The 15,847-nt window shown below is 42.2% G+C and overlaps 1 protein-coding gene across 4 annotated transcripts in view; it reads right to left on the bottom strand.

The window, feature by feature from the left end:
- Nucleotides 1–15,847, bottom strand: part of SPEN (spen family transcriptional repressor) — a 69,065-nt gene that overhangs the window by 40,196 nt on the left and 13,022 nt on the right. For all 4 annotated transcript variants that reach the window (XM_081923087.1, XM_081923085.1, XM_081923084.1 and 1 more), the window contains exons 2-3: nucleotides 10,981–11,301; nucleotides 7,342–7,818 (exon numbers count right to left, since the gene is read on the bottom strand). In XM_081923087.1, coding sequence (XP_081779213.1) covers nucleotides 7,342–7,818; nucleotides 10,981–11,301 — 798 coding nt within the window. The remainder of the gene's footprint in view (nucleotides 1–7,341; nucleotides 7,819–10,980; nucleotides 11,302–15,847) is intronic.

Here is a 15,847-nt window from a genome sequence, read left to right on the forward strand (position 1 = left end):
GAAATGCAATTTACCTGGCTCTCTAGTATGTTGTGAACAGCCCTGAGATCTGCAGATGAAGGGTAGTATGCAAATGCAAAAATAAATTAACAACAACAACACATGTGGTGGTTTTGCCCCAAAATCATTCGCTTTTCAGGGAAAAAAAATTTCAAACAAATAATCAAATGATGGGACAATTGCTACAACCAGACCCAAAATTAACCCTATTATCTTACATTTATCGGGGGCAGAGGGAAGACTCACACCTTTTATATGACATGGTGTCCTTTTATTAACTTTGTTAAGACAACAGAACATGGTTTCACCCTCCACTGACTCATGGAACCTTAAGGAGAGACACTTTCATTTGACTGCCTTGCTTAGACCATCTAATACCAACATCAGCTCCTATTTTTCTTTCTTTTCTGTACAACTACTAAGCTCTAGTTTCCTTGTATGGGAATGTTTTGTTACTTGAGATTAAGAATCAATTTAAAAATCAGTTCTCATTGTCCTTCAACTCTGCCACACAGAGCATCAGAGGTTCTTCTGCTAGGATGTTTCCATGCACTTCTTTGGTTGTATACAAACAGTGTGACTTTATCACTTCTAGCACATACTCTGGCATGTGTGAATCACCTTCTCTTTGTCATCCTTCTTAGAAATTGGACGCAGTACATTATCTGTCTTTCCTGGGTATTGTTACTGTATTTGCTTTTCTGTTGAGCATTGTCTTGAATAAGATGTGATTCTGGGAATGTTCAGAAATCCTCCCCCACTAGGTTCAGAAGCACATCAAGTAGTCACCTTTTCTTGAACCATTTCTTTCCTATCATCCTCAATGATCACAGATGTAGTTTGAGCTGCAGCAGCAAGCTTCCTGGTACTCTCTAATGACTGACTATGCCTGAAAATGAAGTCACCACCCAGATGCACAGGTAGAGTTGTATGTTTGAATTCTGTACACTTCAGGTCCTTGAAAGAAGCCTGACTGGAAGCACTGCTGGCTGTAACACCACTATACCCATAGAATGGGACCATCACAGCTGTCCACAGTGGAATCAAATGCAAAACATTGTCTAGATTAGCATTTGCTGGTTACTTCTAGTTCCAGAACAACCTTTGTGGCGACAGTATTATTTTATTTCCTTCCCAACGGCACCTTTCTATGGAACCAGAAAACATACTTCACTGCATTCTTCTTACCTCGCTTAACTCACAATCTGCTGGCACGCCTATATCCTTGCCCTCTCCCTCAGTTTCGCTCATGGCAACAGTGATAATTTTATATGAGGTGTTTGACCTTAAGTAGCAATACTCCTTAGGTAGAAGTGACGAGTAAGGCGTTATGGTCCTCACAGAGTAGGCCATTTTGCCATCAGGTTAATCATGTCTGCTATGTCATTCCTGATGTAGTAATAGGGCAAATTTGGCAATCCCTTATTTTCAATCAAAATCTTAGTACACTCATTCAGGTTCTTCTTCTTCTTCTTCTTCTTCTTCTTATTATTATTATTATTATTACTGGGGGAGGAACAGCACCTAGGCATTCTGTTGTGGTGCTCATAACCTACGTTTAAGGTGCCATTTGGCGATTGGCTTATATTTCGATTGGCATTTCTAACACTGTGTGCCTCACCTTGCCTTTTAGAGAGGCTTTTGGTGAGGTGTTCAAGGGAAGTTCAGTTGTGCAAGCTGCTTACCATTCACACAATCCAATGTTATTAAATGACCAGTGTTCTCTCACTTGCTCTGGAGATCTAAAGCCAGAGTTTCAGCTGTGAAAACACTTTTCCAGTTCAAAACTGGTCTTACTGATATTCATAAGGTCAATCCTCTATTCAAATCCTGATAGATGGAGAGTGTGTTTGAGTGGGAGAAGATATAGCCACACTTATTTTAATCTACAGACTGGATCCTGATCTTTCTTAATCTGGATTCTGTCAACGAGGGAGACAAAAACTTCACTACTCCTCAAACAGCAGATTACAACAGGGGTCTGAAATGTCTTGTTCAACTTACAAGTGGGAGTGGTGCCTTTCAAAGCCTCCTGTTGGCCATTGTCACTTTAAACATCTGCACTCCAATGTCAAACTAATTTTCTGTGCCTTTAAGTGTCATCACATCTGCCAATGCTGCACAAAAATAAGGCAACAGTATTGCCAGCTCCTGGGCACCAGACTTGCATTTGAGTCAGTATCCCAACCAAGAGAATTAGATGCTACAGATTTTGCCCGCCTTCTGACAGTTCAGTATTCTCATTCAACTCTATATCCTTCATAAGAGTAAGGATACATTACAATAATTCTTGTAATGTATCTAACTTCCTAAGTAGAAACTCTACCATCACAGAACAGAAGAGATACTGGAAAACAAGAATTTTGCCCGCCTTCTGACAGTTCAGTATTCTCATTCAACTCTATATCCTTCATAAGAGTAAGGATACATTACAATAATTATTGTAATGTATCTAACTTCCTAAGTAGAAACTCTACCATCACAGAACAGAAGAGATACTGGAAAACAAGAATTGTATCTCCCTTTCTAATTCAATGCTATCAATACCATCACTACCACTTTGCAACTCTTTCTGCTAACAACAAAAACAGTAACAATTTTATAGCGATTCTATCTGGGGTACACAACACACAAACTACACAATGATCAAATTAATCAGTTTTCTCGCATTAATTAACTCAAAAGTATCAGAAGTTGAGTGTCATACTATTCCCCCATCAGCCATGAAGTTCACTGGGCAACCTTGGGCCAGTCACTCCCCCTTCACAAATAAAATGAAGAGAATTATGTGTGCAAACTTGAGCTTCATGGAGGAAAGGTGGGGCAAAATAGGATAAATAAAACAAATAAATAAATGTGCTCAGCCAAACCTGAAAAAGAGAAAGTTGAAGATGACAACAGTGGGTGAGGGGTGGAGACCAGACAATATAAACAGGTCAATCAGGCAAAAATTTAACTCTCCACATTAAATAATATTTGGAGTGGGGGGGTCACATAAACAAGTTCTAAAGTTAGGCCTCCGAGCTCTGGTTGGGGGTTGTTTTTCAACAGCAAAATTCAAAACTGGAAGAAAAAAAGGAAATAAATCTTCAGCCCTTTGCTGCAGAAAGGCAGCAGGGGCTAATAAAGAGAGAGTGTTCATAATGACTGAACACAAAAGATGAATAAAGCACAGAAGGTGCAACAGTCAGCACTTCAAAAGATGCTGGCTCTTTAGCGTGTGCCTAATTAAAGGTTTTCTGCACTGCTGTGTGCCTCAGAGAGTACACATCCCAGGTTAAAGCAGTCACCCCTTCAAATCCAGGGATCAGCCCTTCCCTTCTAGGGATGGCCAGAGGTCCCTGTCTGTCACAGCGGCTGAGGAGTTGCTTGTTCTCTCAGCTCTCTCCCACAACTTTCTGCTTTGTACAAACAAAACACCAGGCCGGCAGGACCTACATCTAACACAGCCTCTTGGGAGGTGGCACATGGCCAAATCCGACTGGATGATTCCAGTTCAGACTGGTTCTGGGAACACAAACAAGGAGGTCCTTGCACAGTCGGCACTATTTGGACACAGCAGCTCCAACAGCATACAAGGCTGCTCCTCGCTTATCAGCTGTGGAGACCTGAGGCCTGGTTTGCCCACATTTTTCCGGCCACCTTATCTGAGTGGAGGAAGGTGGGATACCAGTGTTTTTCTTTTAATTCGTTTCACTGTAATTATAATTTTTGCTACGCCACACTGGGAACTTGTTAAAGGGTGAAACAGAAATCAAATAAACTCCGCAAACATGGCTGATTTGCAAATGCACCTTGACTTAGACCAGTACAAATGAAAACAAAGCCTCAAGACGGAATTAATCAAGAAATGCTTTTGAATGCAAAGCATCTGAATGAACAATGGTCTTGGGTCCCGTCCTCCTGAAGGATTTTAAGATGAGATCTTCCCACAGGAACGGAACATCCTAGCAAGCAGCCTTGAAAAGAAACCCTAAACACAGACACACAAATCAACATGCCAGATAGCTACACTCCACACTGCTGAACAGTAGGGGACAGCTTAAGGCAAGGAATGCTAACACCTCTGGAAGAGACTGAGCAGCTAAGGAGAGCCTTAAAGAGCAAGAGAAAGGCATTTCTGACAGGGCAGCTTTTGAAATTACTACTCTAGAGAGAAGCTAACACAATCTGCAGTTTACAACCCTGCAACCTAAGCTAGCCAACAGGCGTTTAGTCATTCAGCTTCTGGCTTAAGAAAGTTCTCTTTGTCCTAAAAGAATTACCGGTACATAAAAATATCATAACAACGTAATATGTAAAAATGAACAGGGCTCTTTCTCTTGAAGAACTGTGTGTATGCTTGGAGGGTTGGGGGCAGGGACATCCAATATTAAATTAAGAAAGGAAGGAAGAAACTAGTTATGTTCCTGAATGTTTGCACCATTAGCATGGACATGACAGGCAACAGAAACAATTCAGATCTTTTATACAAGGCTAATCTCCCCCCCCCCCTCTCTCTCTCTCTCTCTCTCTCTCTCTCACACACACACACACACACACACACACACACACACACGGTGGTCAGACCATACCATACCGTTGCTGCTGAAGTTCTCCACTCAAACTGCTTCTCCACCAGCAAAACCACATGGAAAATGGCCTTTGTTGAGCCTAAGTTCTGAAGCAGTTTTCCCCAATTGTCCCCATGAACAGGAAGCACCTAACCCGCCCACACTCCACTAAATACCATTTTAAGCAAGTGATTCATCCTTAGTTGGCAAATTCCAGAGCAGGAAAGAAAGGAGGGGGTGCCACAGGAGGGAATGGCCAGTATTATGTAATACAATAAAGTTTGCCAATGTCTACTTTCACTCCATGAGAGGAGGCTGGTAAGCAAGAGACAGCGACCAATCTCTCCAGCCAAGTCTCAGGAAACCTGAATGTTAAGTCATGGTGGTTTTTCTAGCACCTTTCACTACAGTAATTTTCATCTTCATGTTTCAGGATACATGCAAGTAATCAATTTTTAAAAAATCCATGACAAGGGCAAGTTTCAACAAAGAAGACAAATTCTTTCTAAAGTTCATCTGGTTTAACCAAAGAATCATAGTCCATTAATCACAGCAACTACATTCGAAAACACAAGAATTAATTCAAGTGGAATTCTCGAAACACATTCTAGATAAAAAGAAGCTCTGTGGTCTCTACAGTAACATTACTTGAAAGCTGGGCTTCACCACAAGTATGTGAGTTTCACAAGCCCTAGGCACTAGGCACATTCTGCAACTGCTACGGGTCCAATTGCAGAGGTTGGTCTCTGACATCTCCATCTGACTGGCCCCTCCAGCTTTCTTAAGAAGCTGAGCAGAAGAACTTACAGACTTTATTGCATTTATCTCCCACCTTTGAGTCCTCCTCCTCAGTTAATCTACCTCACAGGGTCATTGTAGGGGTTAGGAGGCTGTGAGTGGCCCAAGATCACCCAGTGAGCTTCATGACTGAATGGGGATTTGAATCCTGACCTCCCAGGTCCCAGTCAGACACTCTAACCCGTACACCACACTGGCTTCCTAGAATACTTATGCTATGGGGCAGCTATATAAATTAAGCAGGTAAATAAATATAGGGAATATTTCCCTTGAAGCTTGCATTTATTTTATTCTGGGTTGTTTGATTTTCTGTTTTAATGTATTGTAAACTGCTTTGAGATTTTTTTTCTTTGAAATATAAAGCAGTATACAAATGAAATTAATAATAATAATAATAATAATAATAATAATAATAATAATAATAATAATAATAAATTCATTGCAAAAAAAATGGGGATTGTAACCTAGATTTAAGATGCTATTTGGCAAATAGCTTATATATCTAATGCTGGAAATAATACATTCAACAACACCAATCAGTATTTCAAGCAAGTATGCCAGAGTCAAGACTGCAAAAACCGTGTACTAGTGGTCAAGCACTAGCTAGAATAAGGAAGACAAAAATTAGTTTGATGAAACACTGAAAACACATTTCAGTTGGTGAGATTTTTATAGACACCAATAGAGGATAACATTGCAATGTTAGACCCTTCTTTTGCAAAGTCCTTTGCTGATTGGAGAAAATTAATTTTCAGAGCTACGAATTATTTACAAGCATCTATAGCACTTTTCCCAAGTACCTGTAATGAACATTTGGACATGGTTCACATAAAACACATAGGCAAATTATGGCTTTGTGAGGACAAGCAAGTGTGCCAGTACATACATGTGTGCCTCACCCTGTCCCGTTCCACCCCCGTTCGGCCTTCTACCACGTCCAAAAGGACCCACGCATCAGCGACTGTTCATCAATTGGACATGCCTAAAATGGCTGTCGCCTATAAAAGGTAAAGGTACCCCTGCCCGTACGGGCCAGTCTTGCCAGACTCTGGGGTTGTGCGCCCATCTCACTCAAGAGGCCAGGGGCCAGCGCTGTCCAAAGACACTTCCGGGTCACGTGGCCAGCGTGACATCGCTGCTCTGGCGAGCCAGAGCTGCACACGGAAACGCCGTTTACCTTCCCGCTGGTAAGCGGTCCCTATTTATCTACTTGCACCCGAGGGTGCTTTCGAACTGCTAGGTTGGCAGGCGCTGGGACCGAAAGACGGGAGCGCACCCCGCCACGGGGATTCGAACCGCCGACCTTTCGATCGGCAAGCCCTAGGCGCTGAGGCTTTTACCCACAGCACCACCTGCTGTCGCCTATACACACATACAATTTGACTGGGAAGGAAGATACAGTTTCATATGATACACATTCTATTCCAAAATTTCTCCCATTCTCCCACAGCTCTTCATTGATAAATAGAAACAAAACAAAAAAATCCTTCTATCAAGTCCTTGCTAAGCTTGAACAACATTATTTTGCCACAGTAATCCATTCAGCTACAGCCACAATTTAAAACCAACACTCCATTCATCTCTCAGGCGTCATTACTAAGAGAAGGTTATTCCTTTAAACTAACAAAATATGCTGGAAAAAACACATGCAGGCAGGGGGTGGGAGAAGAGAAAGCAAGGCAGACAATGACTGATAATTGGCACTGGATTTTAAATAGAAGTGGGAAAGCCGTATGAAACCAGTCATATTAACTTTGTTCCATGAGGCACCATTTAAGTTGACACATTTTGAAATGTAGTACATATAAATGTCAACAACTTCACTCTTAAGCAGGAGCTCAAATGCTGAAGGCACAGGTCTTCAGGGGGCAGGGGAATAGAACAATAAGAAAAGGACACTGCAATATCCCATGAGTAATCCTTGGGAATTCATATCGGGGCCCAGGATGAAAACATGGCATTAATAAATATGACAGGGGCGTTTACATACCTGTCACTGCTGGTACTGCTACTGCTGCTGATTGAATCACTGCTTGATGATCTGCTCCTAGAGCCGCTGCCACTAGGGGACCTGGTAGGTCTTGACGCTTGGCTCGCCAGCCTCTGAGGTGACTGGGTCCTAGACTGGGATGAATGTGGTGACCGGCTCCTGCTGTGCTGGTAATTCCGCTCTGGCCTCCGGCCTCGTACCTCCCGTGTGAGATCATCCCTGTAGATATCCCTGTGTACCACGCTGGGCAAAGTAAACTGCTCCCGGGCCCGAGGTTCGTAACGGGGGTCATGAGCATCAAAACGGCTCGGGCTGCGACTCCGAGAACTGTAATAGAGTCCATGTTGTAAAGTCCGCTCTCGAGGATCTCTATAGTAATCCTGATCATAATGTCTTGTCCGATCAAATCCTCCTGTCCCCCGATCATGGTGTCCATAGGCACTATGTTCATAAGCACGCTCCCTGTTATCTGAAGCCCTGCATTTTGGAGGGGGAAAATATTTATGTCAATCAGAGATGGAGGAGAAGGTCCCAACATCATGCAAACATTTAGTGTGGCACTGGCGATCTTCACAAGTAATATTAACAATAAAAGACTCTAAATGACTATAATGACTATTAAGCAAAACCAATGAGCTTGGTTCTTCCACACGACTCCTCAGTTACATCTAGGTACAGCACAGCTTGGCACTGATTCTGCTTCACTGATTAAACTGGGCTTTCATGACCAGAGTTCTGCATCACAGAACAAACTAATGATCTTCTGGGCCCTGAATGATTTTCACATAGTTTTTTGTTTTTTTAAAAATCACCAATTTAAAATATAATTTTTCTAGGACCACAATGCTCTAGGATTTTAAATAAGTACAACTATTTATGTTTTTCATTGCATGGGTATGCTGAAGATCTTTGGCTAAATGTCTGGCTGGCCATGAAAGCCCCTATGAAAAGCATGAGTCCAGAAAAGGCAAGTTACTGTTAGCATTTTAGTTGCTAAGATTCCTTGGATATAATGTCAAAACAGCGAATGCTCAATACATTGATCCTATTAATTATCCAAGAGGTAGGTACTTTTAAGTGCCACAGACAATGTGGAGACAAAGCCATGCCCACAAAAGGTATTAAGTCCCCAAAGCAAGATTTCTGTTGATTTACTGGTAAGCTGTGGGTATTTTTGTAAGCAGCTTTGAATCAAAGAAAAGTGGGGTATTAATATTTAAAGAATAAAGCTAATTGCCACAGTTTCTATACTCCACATAAATAATCAGCAGTTTGCTCTACTATGTACTTCAGAATTAATGAGAACACTGTGCCTGTGACTCAGTTCTATGGCCCAGAACACTGATGAGTATTTTCATAGGACAGTATTTCAAAACAGAAAGCAAAATGACCCAGAAGGCTTCCAATAGTTTAGTACTCTAATTTATTAAAAGTAAAAGGATGGCCAATCTTTAGCGGCATGGCTAATCAAGAAAAATAGTAATTCAACAGGAAATGTTTGTGGATTTAGTAATAAGCCAGAGCCTGAGTTAGTTGCAAAATTTAAAGCCCCATTTAGGAAGAAGGGTTTTAAGCCATCTCCCTTTGTTCCAATAGTCTTCTTTGAAAACCAATTCACAGCTACTTCAGTTCTAGGCACTCAATCCTCTCCCACCTCCACCCCCACAGTTCCTCCTCTTCTGCTGGGTCCCAGGACAGATCTTCTCAAAAGCTTGAACTCTCTTGTATTTTTCTTTTGTTTAATCTTAAGAGTGGATTAGAATCTTCCTTGATTATAAATTTCTCTCTCTTCCTACACATGCATCTCAAGCACAGGGCTAGTAATCCCTGAGATGAAGGTGCTTGATGAATCTTAAAGGCTTTCTTTTCTCTGAATTCCTGCCTCTTGAGCAATTCAGAGTTGTCTTAACAGAAATGCAAAGCAAAATTCCAAAATGCACAATATACATTTCCAATTATTTGCAGCTACATGCAAATAAGGCAGCAAACTGTTTCCAAATGTGTGCACGTGTGTGTGCATGTGTGTCTTCTTCCTTAAAAGAAGAAAAACAAGCAGCACTTTGCACCCTATGGAACATTATGCCAGTGAGAGCTGGTGTAATAAAGGAACAGAAGCAATACTCCTAGAGGGTTACTGGTATAGTAAAAGAGCTCCTTATCCATTAGAAGGACACAGAAGACAGACAAAAGAACTAGCAGAGCTGAAAATCTAATGACTACAGCAGTGCTGATTATCTATTAGTACTAATTACTACTGGAGTTAGTGGAAAGAGGGATTGACTTGGGTTAGGAGAGGAGCTAATATACACAGGGCAGGACATACCAACCTTTTCCAAGTGTGGAAACACGACCTATATTCCCAATTAAATCTAGGGAGAGAATTGTGAACATAACTTCCCCAATTTTGGCCCCTCTTATAGGGGTAATCCACCTTCTTAATGGGCAAGGGTGTCAAAATGATATTTTAGATGAGCGAGCAAGAAAAAAAATCTTAGTGACAAACAGGGAAAAAAATCCACTGGAAGCCAGTTGTCCCAGATTGACATGAGGACTCTGTAACCCCCAGACTTCATTCTTCAGGCAGCAAATCACGTCTAGGTATATCCAACAAAAGAGAGTGACTCCAGCTCTAAGTCTGAATCAAACAGTTGGTAGAAAATACACCAAGATATGAATAGATGAATGCCTCTCACTGCTGGCTAGCAGACATCCTCTGTCCATCTTTGTAACCATCCAACAAAGTCAATTTTCTCTTTATGTATCCACAAGCTGATTATCAACAGAGTGTCTTTAAAGCTAAAGTGCCTTTTAACTGTACAGTGACAAGTGCGCTCTTAACAAGACTAGATAGTAATCCACTCCCCTGGGCCACTGGGATCTTGGCTGTGTACCATCCCACAAATTCGAGGTAGTAGCCATTATTCCAGCACCTTAACAGATGGCCTGTAATTTCCAATATTTAGCAGTGTCCATCTCCTTCACTTTTGCCAATACCACGAGGAACAGTAATCCCAAGATATACGGAAGTGGTGTAGATCCAAAAGTGGAAACATCAAAAGCTGCCTTCTGCTGTCTTCACCATACCACAGTGTATTCCCATGGCTAGAGGTTGTTTGTAGAATCCAAGACGATGAATGCATAACTTTTAAAAAGCCTACTAGAAATTTTTGGAATCAATCCAATTCTATACATAAACTATGCACACCAGAAAAACCCTGAAAAAACTAGCCATGAAGCTTCTCCAAGACTCTGTAGGTTCTACATTCTGAAGATACTCCATACTGGGTTTTGAGGCTTGCAGTAACGAAATAGCTCCATTTGATAATAAGGATACATCCGAGTAAAGCCTTAACGTTATCCAAGAATGAGATTGTTCTAGAAGAATAGCTCCATAATCGAGGATGACCATCGGAAGTCTTCCGTCTTAGGACCAAGTATCCAACCAGCTGCAGGAAATATCCTCTACAGATCCACAAGATACCAGCCACTGGGGCGGGAATCACTTCCGTTTCCAAACCCAAAATAGGAAACGCAGATAAATCCCCAAATTTTAAATCCATCTGGGGGCCCTATACAGGAGTTTGTGTTTCTCACCACATCAAATACAAAATACCTGCCTAGTGAAACCTTGGAACTTACCCATCAAGTCTCCGCTCATAGCGTCCTTCCCGTGCATGAAGCGATGGTGGTGGGCCATACGTGGGCCCACCACCACCTCCTCTGAACCCAGAAACCTCTCTACTACGAGATGCTATGGAAACTGTATCATCCAATCCCCGAGCAGCGCTAGGAATGGTTCCCGGTTCATTATAATCCGTCCGAAGGTCTCTATCTCCCATTTTGTTGACAGAGTTGTGTGCCTTCTGGGCACTCTTGATGTCCACAAAATCCACAAAGGCTGCCACGCCACCTTCTGACCCCCTTTTGGGGAGAATTTTGACACTTTCAACACGTCCATATCTAGGGGAGAAAGAAAGAAAAATAATATGTATTAAAGGCTCACACAGACAGAACATGTTGTCGAACCACATTTTAGTTGGCTGAAATTTCCAGCACTGAGGCTGTGATGCTAAGCATATTTATTCTGCAATCCATATGTGACTCCCCTCTATTTTATCTGTCCTTGTAAACAAAGGTTTCTGTTAGATTTGCTTATGATTTTATTGTGTATTTAGTGTCTGTCAATGTTAGGGATGATGTCACAACCATTGGCTCACACAATAAAAGTTTGACTTGCATATTTATTTTGAATTTATTCCTGTTAAACTTTCATTGCAGTAACTGTGCTTCACATCATGGCTTTAGTCTGTTAGAAACAAAGTTTCAAACAAACTGCTTTTTTACTCAGCTGCTCCTATCCTTCCCATCGCTCTTTATAAGTAAGTAAACAAACAAACAAAGCTGTGATACAATATTCAGTTTTGAATACCCCTAAATATATTTTTATAAAATTATGCTTTATACTGAAAGAAAAAGTATTTTACATAAAGGTTTGCCACAGCTCCAATATGCTTCAGTTCAATCAGCCTTAAAAGTAACCAGATCAAAGGATTTATTGAATGTGTGTATTTCCAACTTGCTCACAGTTTAGTAATAATATTTATATATTTGCAAGGCACTGCTATACAATTTTAAAAAATAGAACTAATAACCAAGTCCTGCCCATTGGCTTACTATCTAAACAATGCTGTAAATCGCAGCTTCAGCCAGGTTTGGAAGAATATTTGGGAATTCCTAGGAAAAACCAGATAAAACATTTCATATCCCGGGATATCAGCACCACAGTTTGCACACACCAGTCAATCAAGGGAGTTTCTGTGTTTTTTGCAACCCCAGTGAGCAGGGAATCTGTTTGACCACTAATATACAAATATGGGTTTGAAGCCAATACACAAGATAGTCCTATTGAAATCAACAGACATGTCTGCTTTGAGTATGACTAATTTGATACAGCCACTGGAAATATTTTTAATGTTCCCAAACTGGATAGACAAGATGGAAGTTCTGAAATAATCCAGTTTTAATAAATCCACCTGTAAAGACCCTGTAACTGAACTCCCAGCTCCTTTGAACAAAATAAGTTATTCTGTAAGCATTACAGTTCCACAGATGTTCTATAAATGCTCCTTTTTAAAACAGAAAATAAACTAACCTGGAGAAAGATGACAAAACAGTGCTATCTCACTAGAGAAAGTGCAAGAACTACCAAGGTTGTCAGACAACCTTCATGTATCTTTAATCACCCTTTAATTATAGCTGAGGAAAAGAACCAATTTTGACACACCTGACTCCATTTTCAAGAGTCTGAATTAGAAGTTTTAGGCCCAAGCAGTGAAAGAACAAGAGTCAAAAACCCAGAAACACAGTTACATGGACTAGCCACATGGCAAAAACAAGATCAGATTGCTTTAACAAAAGGAAAGACACAGGGACCACTGACAATATGTCAGCAGCACAATTCTTTCTCCAGGCTCATAGACACCAGCGAAATCCACAGATTCATCCTTGTGTGAGAATTGGCACCACCAAAGAAGTTCCACAGGAAGGGAAACCTGCTGAGTATTGCCAGGAAAGGCCCTACATCTCTGCCACAGGGAACAAGGGGGCCAGTAATGCTCTTCAGTAGAAGCAGAAGCCTGCCACAGAATTTGAGGGTTATTACTTGCTTCACTTTCTCCAATGCTAGCTGGTCTAAGACTCCTGGGGAGTAGAAACCTCGTACAGTGCAGGGGGTAGTAGAGCACGTTCTGTTCAGATGACTCTAAGTGTTTTCAAAAACAACTGATGGGGTGATGTAGGACTCCCAGCCTTGAAATCACTGCTAGCTACACAAAGCTCATTCGAAATCAGCACAGCCAATCAAAGGGAGGGGGGAGGACCACAGCTCCATAGCAGAACACATGCTTTGCATGTAGCAAGTCCCAGGCTCAATGCCTGGAGATTTCAGGAGCAGATGACGGGAAAGGCCTCTGAATCCAAGAGCCCAAAGGGCCACAGCCAGTTAGAGAGCCTAATACTAGGCTAGATGGAGAAATGGTCTGCGCTGGTTTAAGGCACTTTCCTATAATCAGAGGCACAGGCCAAATTTACAATATGTGTGGGAGGAAGGAAACCTATGCAGTCCAATTTCTCCATCTACAGTTTTAAAAACCAGGCACAGCTGGAGACACTATTGCCAGATTACTACCACAGAGATTGCCCTAATTTTTTCAGCCCTAACACAGATTGCACAATACTTGTTCACCCACACCTAAATCTCAGGGCTGTGTAACTATTTGGCACAGCATGTCTTCTCATGCAACAAGCCGCTGGGATGCGTGTGGCAGCTGCTTTTCAAGGAGGAGAGAGTAAAAGTTACACATCCTCCCCAACATACTTTCTCCAATGCTAGCTGGTCTAAGACTCCTGGGGAGTAGAAACCTCGTACAGTGCAGGGGGTAGTAGAGCACGTTCTGTTCAGATGACTCTAAGTGTTTTCAAAAACAACTGATGGGGTGATGTAGGACTCCCAGCCTTGAAATCACTGCTAGCTACACAAAGCTCATTCGAAATCAGCACAGCCAATCAAAGGGAGGGGGGAGGACCACAGCTCCATAGCAGAACACATGCTTTGCATGTAGCAAGTCCCAGGCTCAATGCCTGGAGATTTCAGGAGCAGATGACGGGAAAGGCCTCTGAATCCAAGAGCCCAAAGGGCCACAGCCAGTTAGAGAGCCTAATACTAGGCTAGATGGAGAAATGGTCTGCGCTGGTTTAAGGCACTTTCCTATAATCAGAGGCACAGGCCAAATTTACAATATGTGTGGGAGGAAGGAAACCTATGCAGTCCAATTTCTCCATCTACAGTTTTAAAAACCAGGCACAGCTGGAGACACTATTGCCAGATTACTACCACAGAGATTGCCCTAATTTTTTCAGCCCTAACACAGATTGCACAATACTTGTTCACCCACACCTAAATCTCAGGGCTGTGTAACTATTTGGCACAGCATGTCTTCTCATGCAACAAGCCGCTGGGATGCGTGTGGCAGCTGCTTTTCAAGGAGGAGAGAGTAAAAGTTACACATCCTCCCCAACATACACACAACCCTCAAGACAAAGCAGCTGTGTGAGCAGGAAGGCTTTCAACGCTCTGTGCCCTAGCATCGCCTGCGCCTTTTTAATTGCACATACCTTTTAGTCACCCACCGTGAAGATTAATCTGCCTAGTGATCCAGCCCAGCCCCACCCATTGGCTACTCTCCAAACTGCTCCTGTGGTGGCAGTTCCCGCGGGGAGGGGAGCTGCATTGCTTCATGCTATCTGATCCAGAAGGGAGGGGAGGGAAAAGATCTGCAATGTTGCATCACGGGATCATTTACTGCAGCAGAACAATGCACGGCAAGGAGAAGAGAGGCTTTCTGAAGGGCTGCCGGAGGACAGGCAATGGAGGAAAGGGAGAGCATTTTTCACAGTGGCATTTGCAAGAGCCACAACAAGGAAGGAGAAACAGCAGAGAAAAGCTTTTGTGAGGGTAACCTTCGTTGGGAAAGAGACACAAAAAGGACAGGAGCCATCATGACCTTCACCATGCTGAAAAGAGCCCTTGTGAAAACGCTTCCTCCATCTCTCTTTACTTACCTCAGCCTTTCCAAGAAGTAAACAGATAAAAAACAGAGCAAGGGGGGAGAGGGGGAATTTGCTGCATGCTGGCTCTAAAGATCCCCATGAAAACAAAGCTCCTCTTGTTGCTCTTTTTTAGCAACCTTCCCCACCTTGCATAATTCATGTTAATCAATAAGTAACTCGCAGCATGTCAGACAAGCTGGTCTCATTGTATGGTTTGCTTTTCAGTGGCTTCTATGAAGCTCTTTCTGCAAGTAGAATCCTCTGGGGGCATGAAGCCCTTTTCTTAGTTCTCTGGAACAAGTTAAGACCTTTCAGTTGATCTGTTCCTTTAAGGAACCTGAAGGCTACACAAGACAGGACAGCAAAACTGGGACTCAGGGCCCCTTGTCAATTACCCAACCACAAGGCCATGCTAAGCCAGTTTTTCTGGACTTAAACATGATCAGCACATTCACCTTAGACCAGGCTACCACAAAGGATCTTCCTCCACAATGGATCCTGGGGCAGGTGGTATTTTTCCAGGCTTAATTAAGTAGATTTCTTCATTGTCATCCTTAGGCTATGTGTCACCATGAGACAAGCCTCAGCTGAACTGGGGAAATGGGGAGACCTGAGGAAGCTGTCTGCAATAATCCATCATCACACTCCATAGCAACCTAAGTTAATGATGTGCGTGTTAGCATTTTTGTTTGTTAACTATAATTAGTAAAACTGATTACAAAAGATTACGACACCGAGGACATTAAATCTGGGGAGACAGAAGTCTGCAAAGGCCACCAGAAAAAAATAGGACAGCTTAACAAAATATAAACGGAAAGAGCAAGAGCCAATGTGGGGCTGTTTTCCCAAAATAGGCATTTAATGGTAACAGGGATATGGTGACCGGAAATTTAAAAGT

This window comes from Podarcis melisellensis (assembly GCF_964234715.1).
Source record: "Podarcis melisellensis genome assembly, chromosome: 8".
Lineage (NCBI taxonomy): Eukaryota > Metazoa > Chordata > Lepidosauria > Squamata > Lacertidae > Podarcis > Podarcis melisellensis.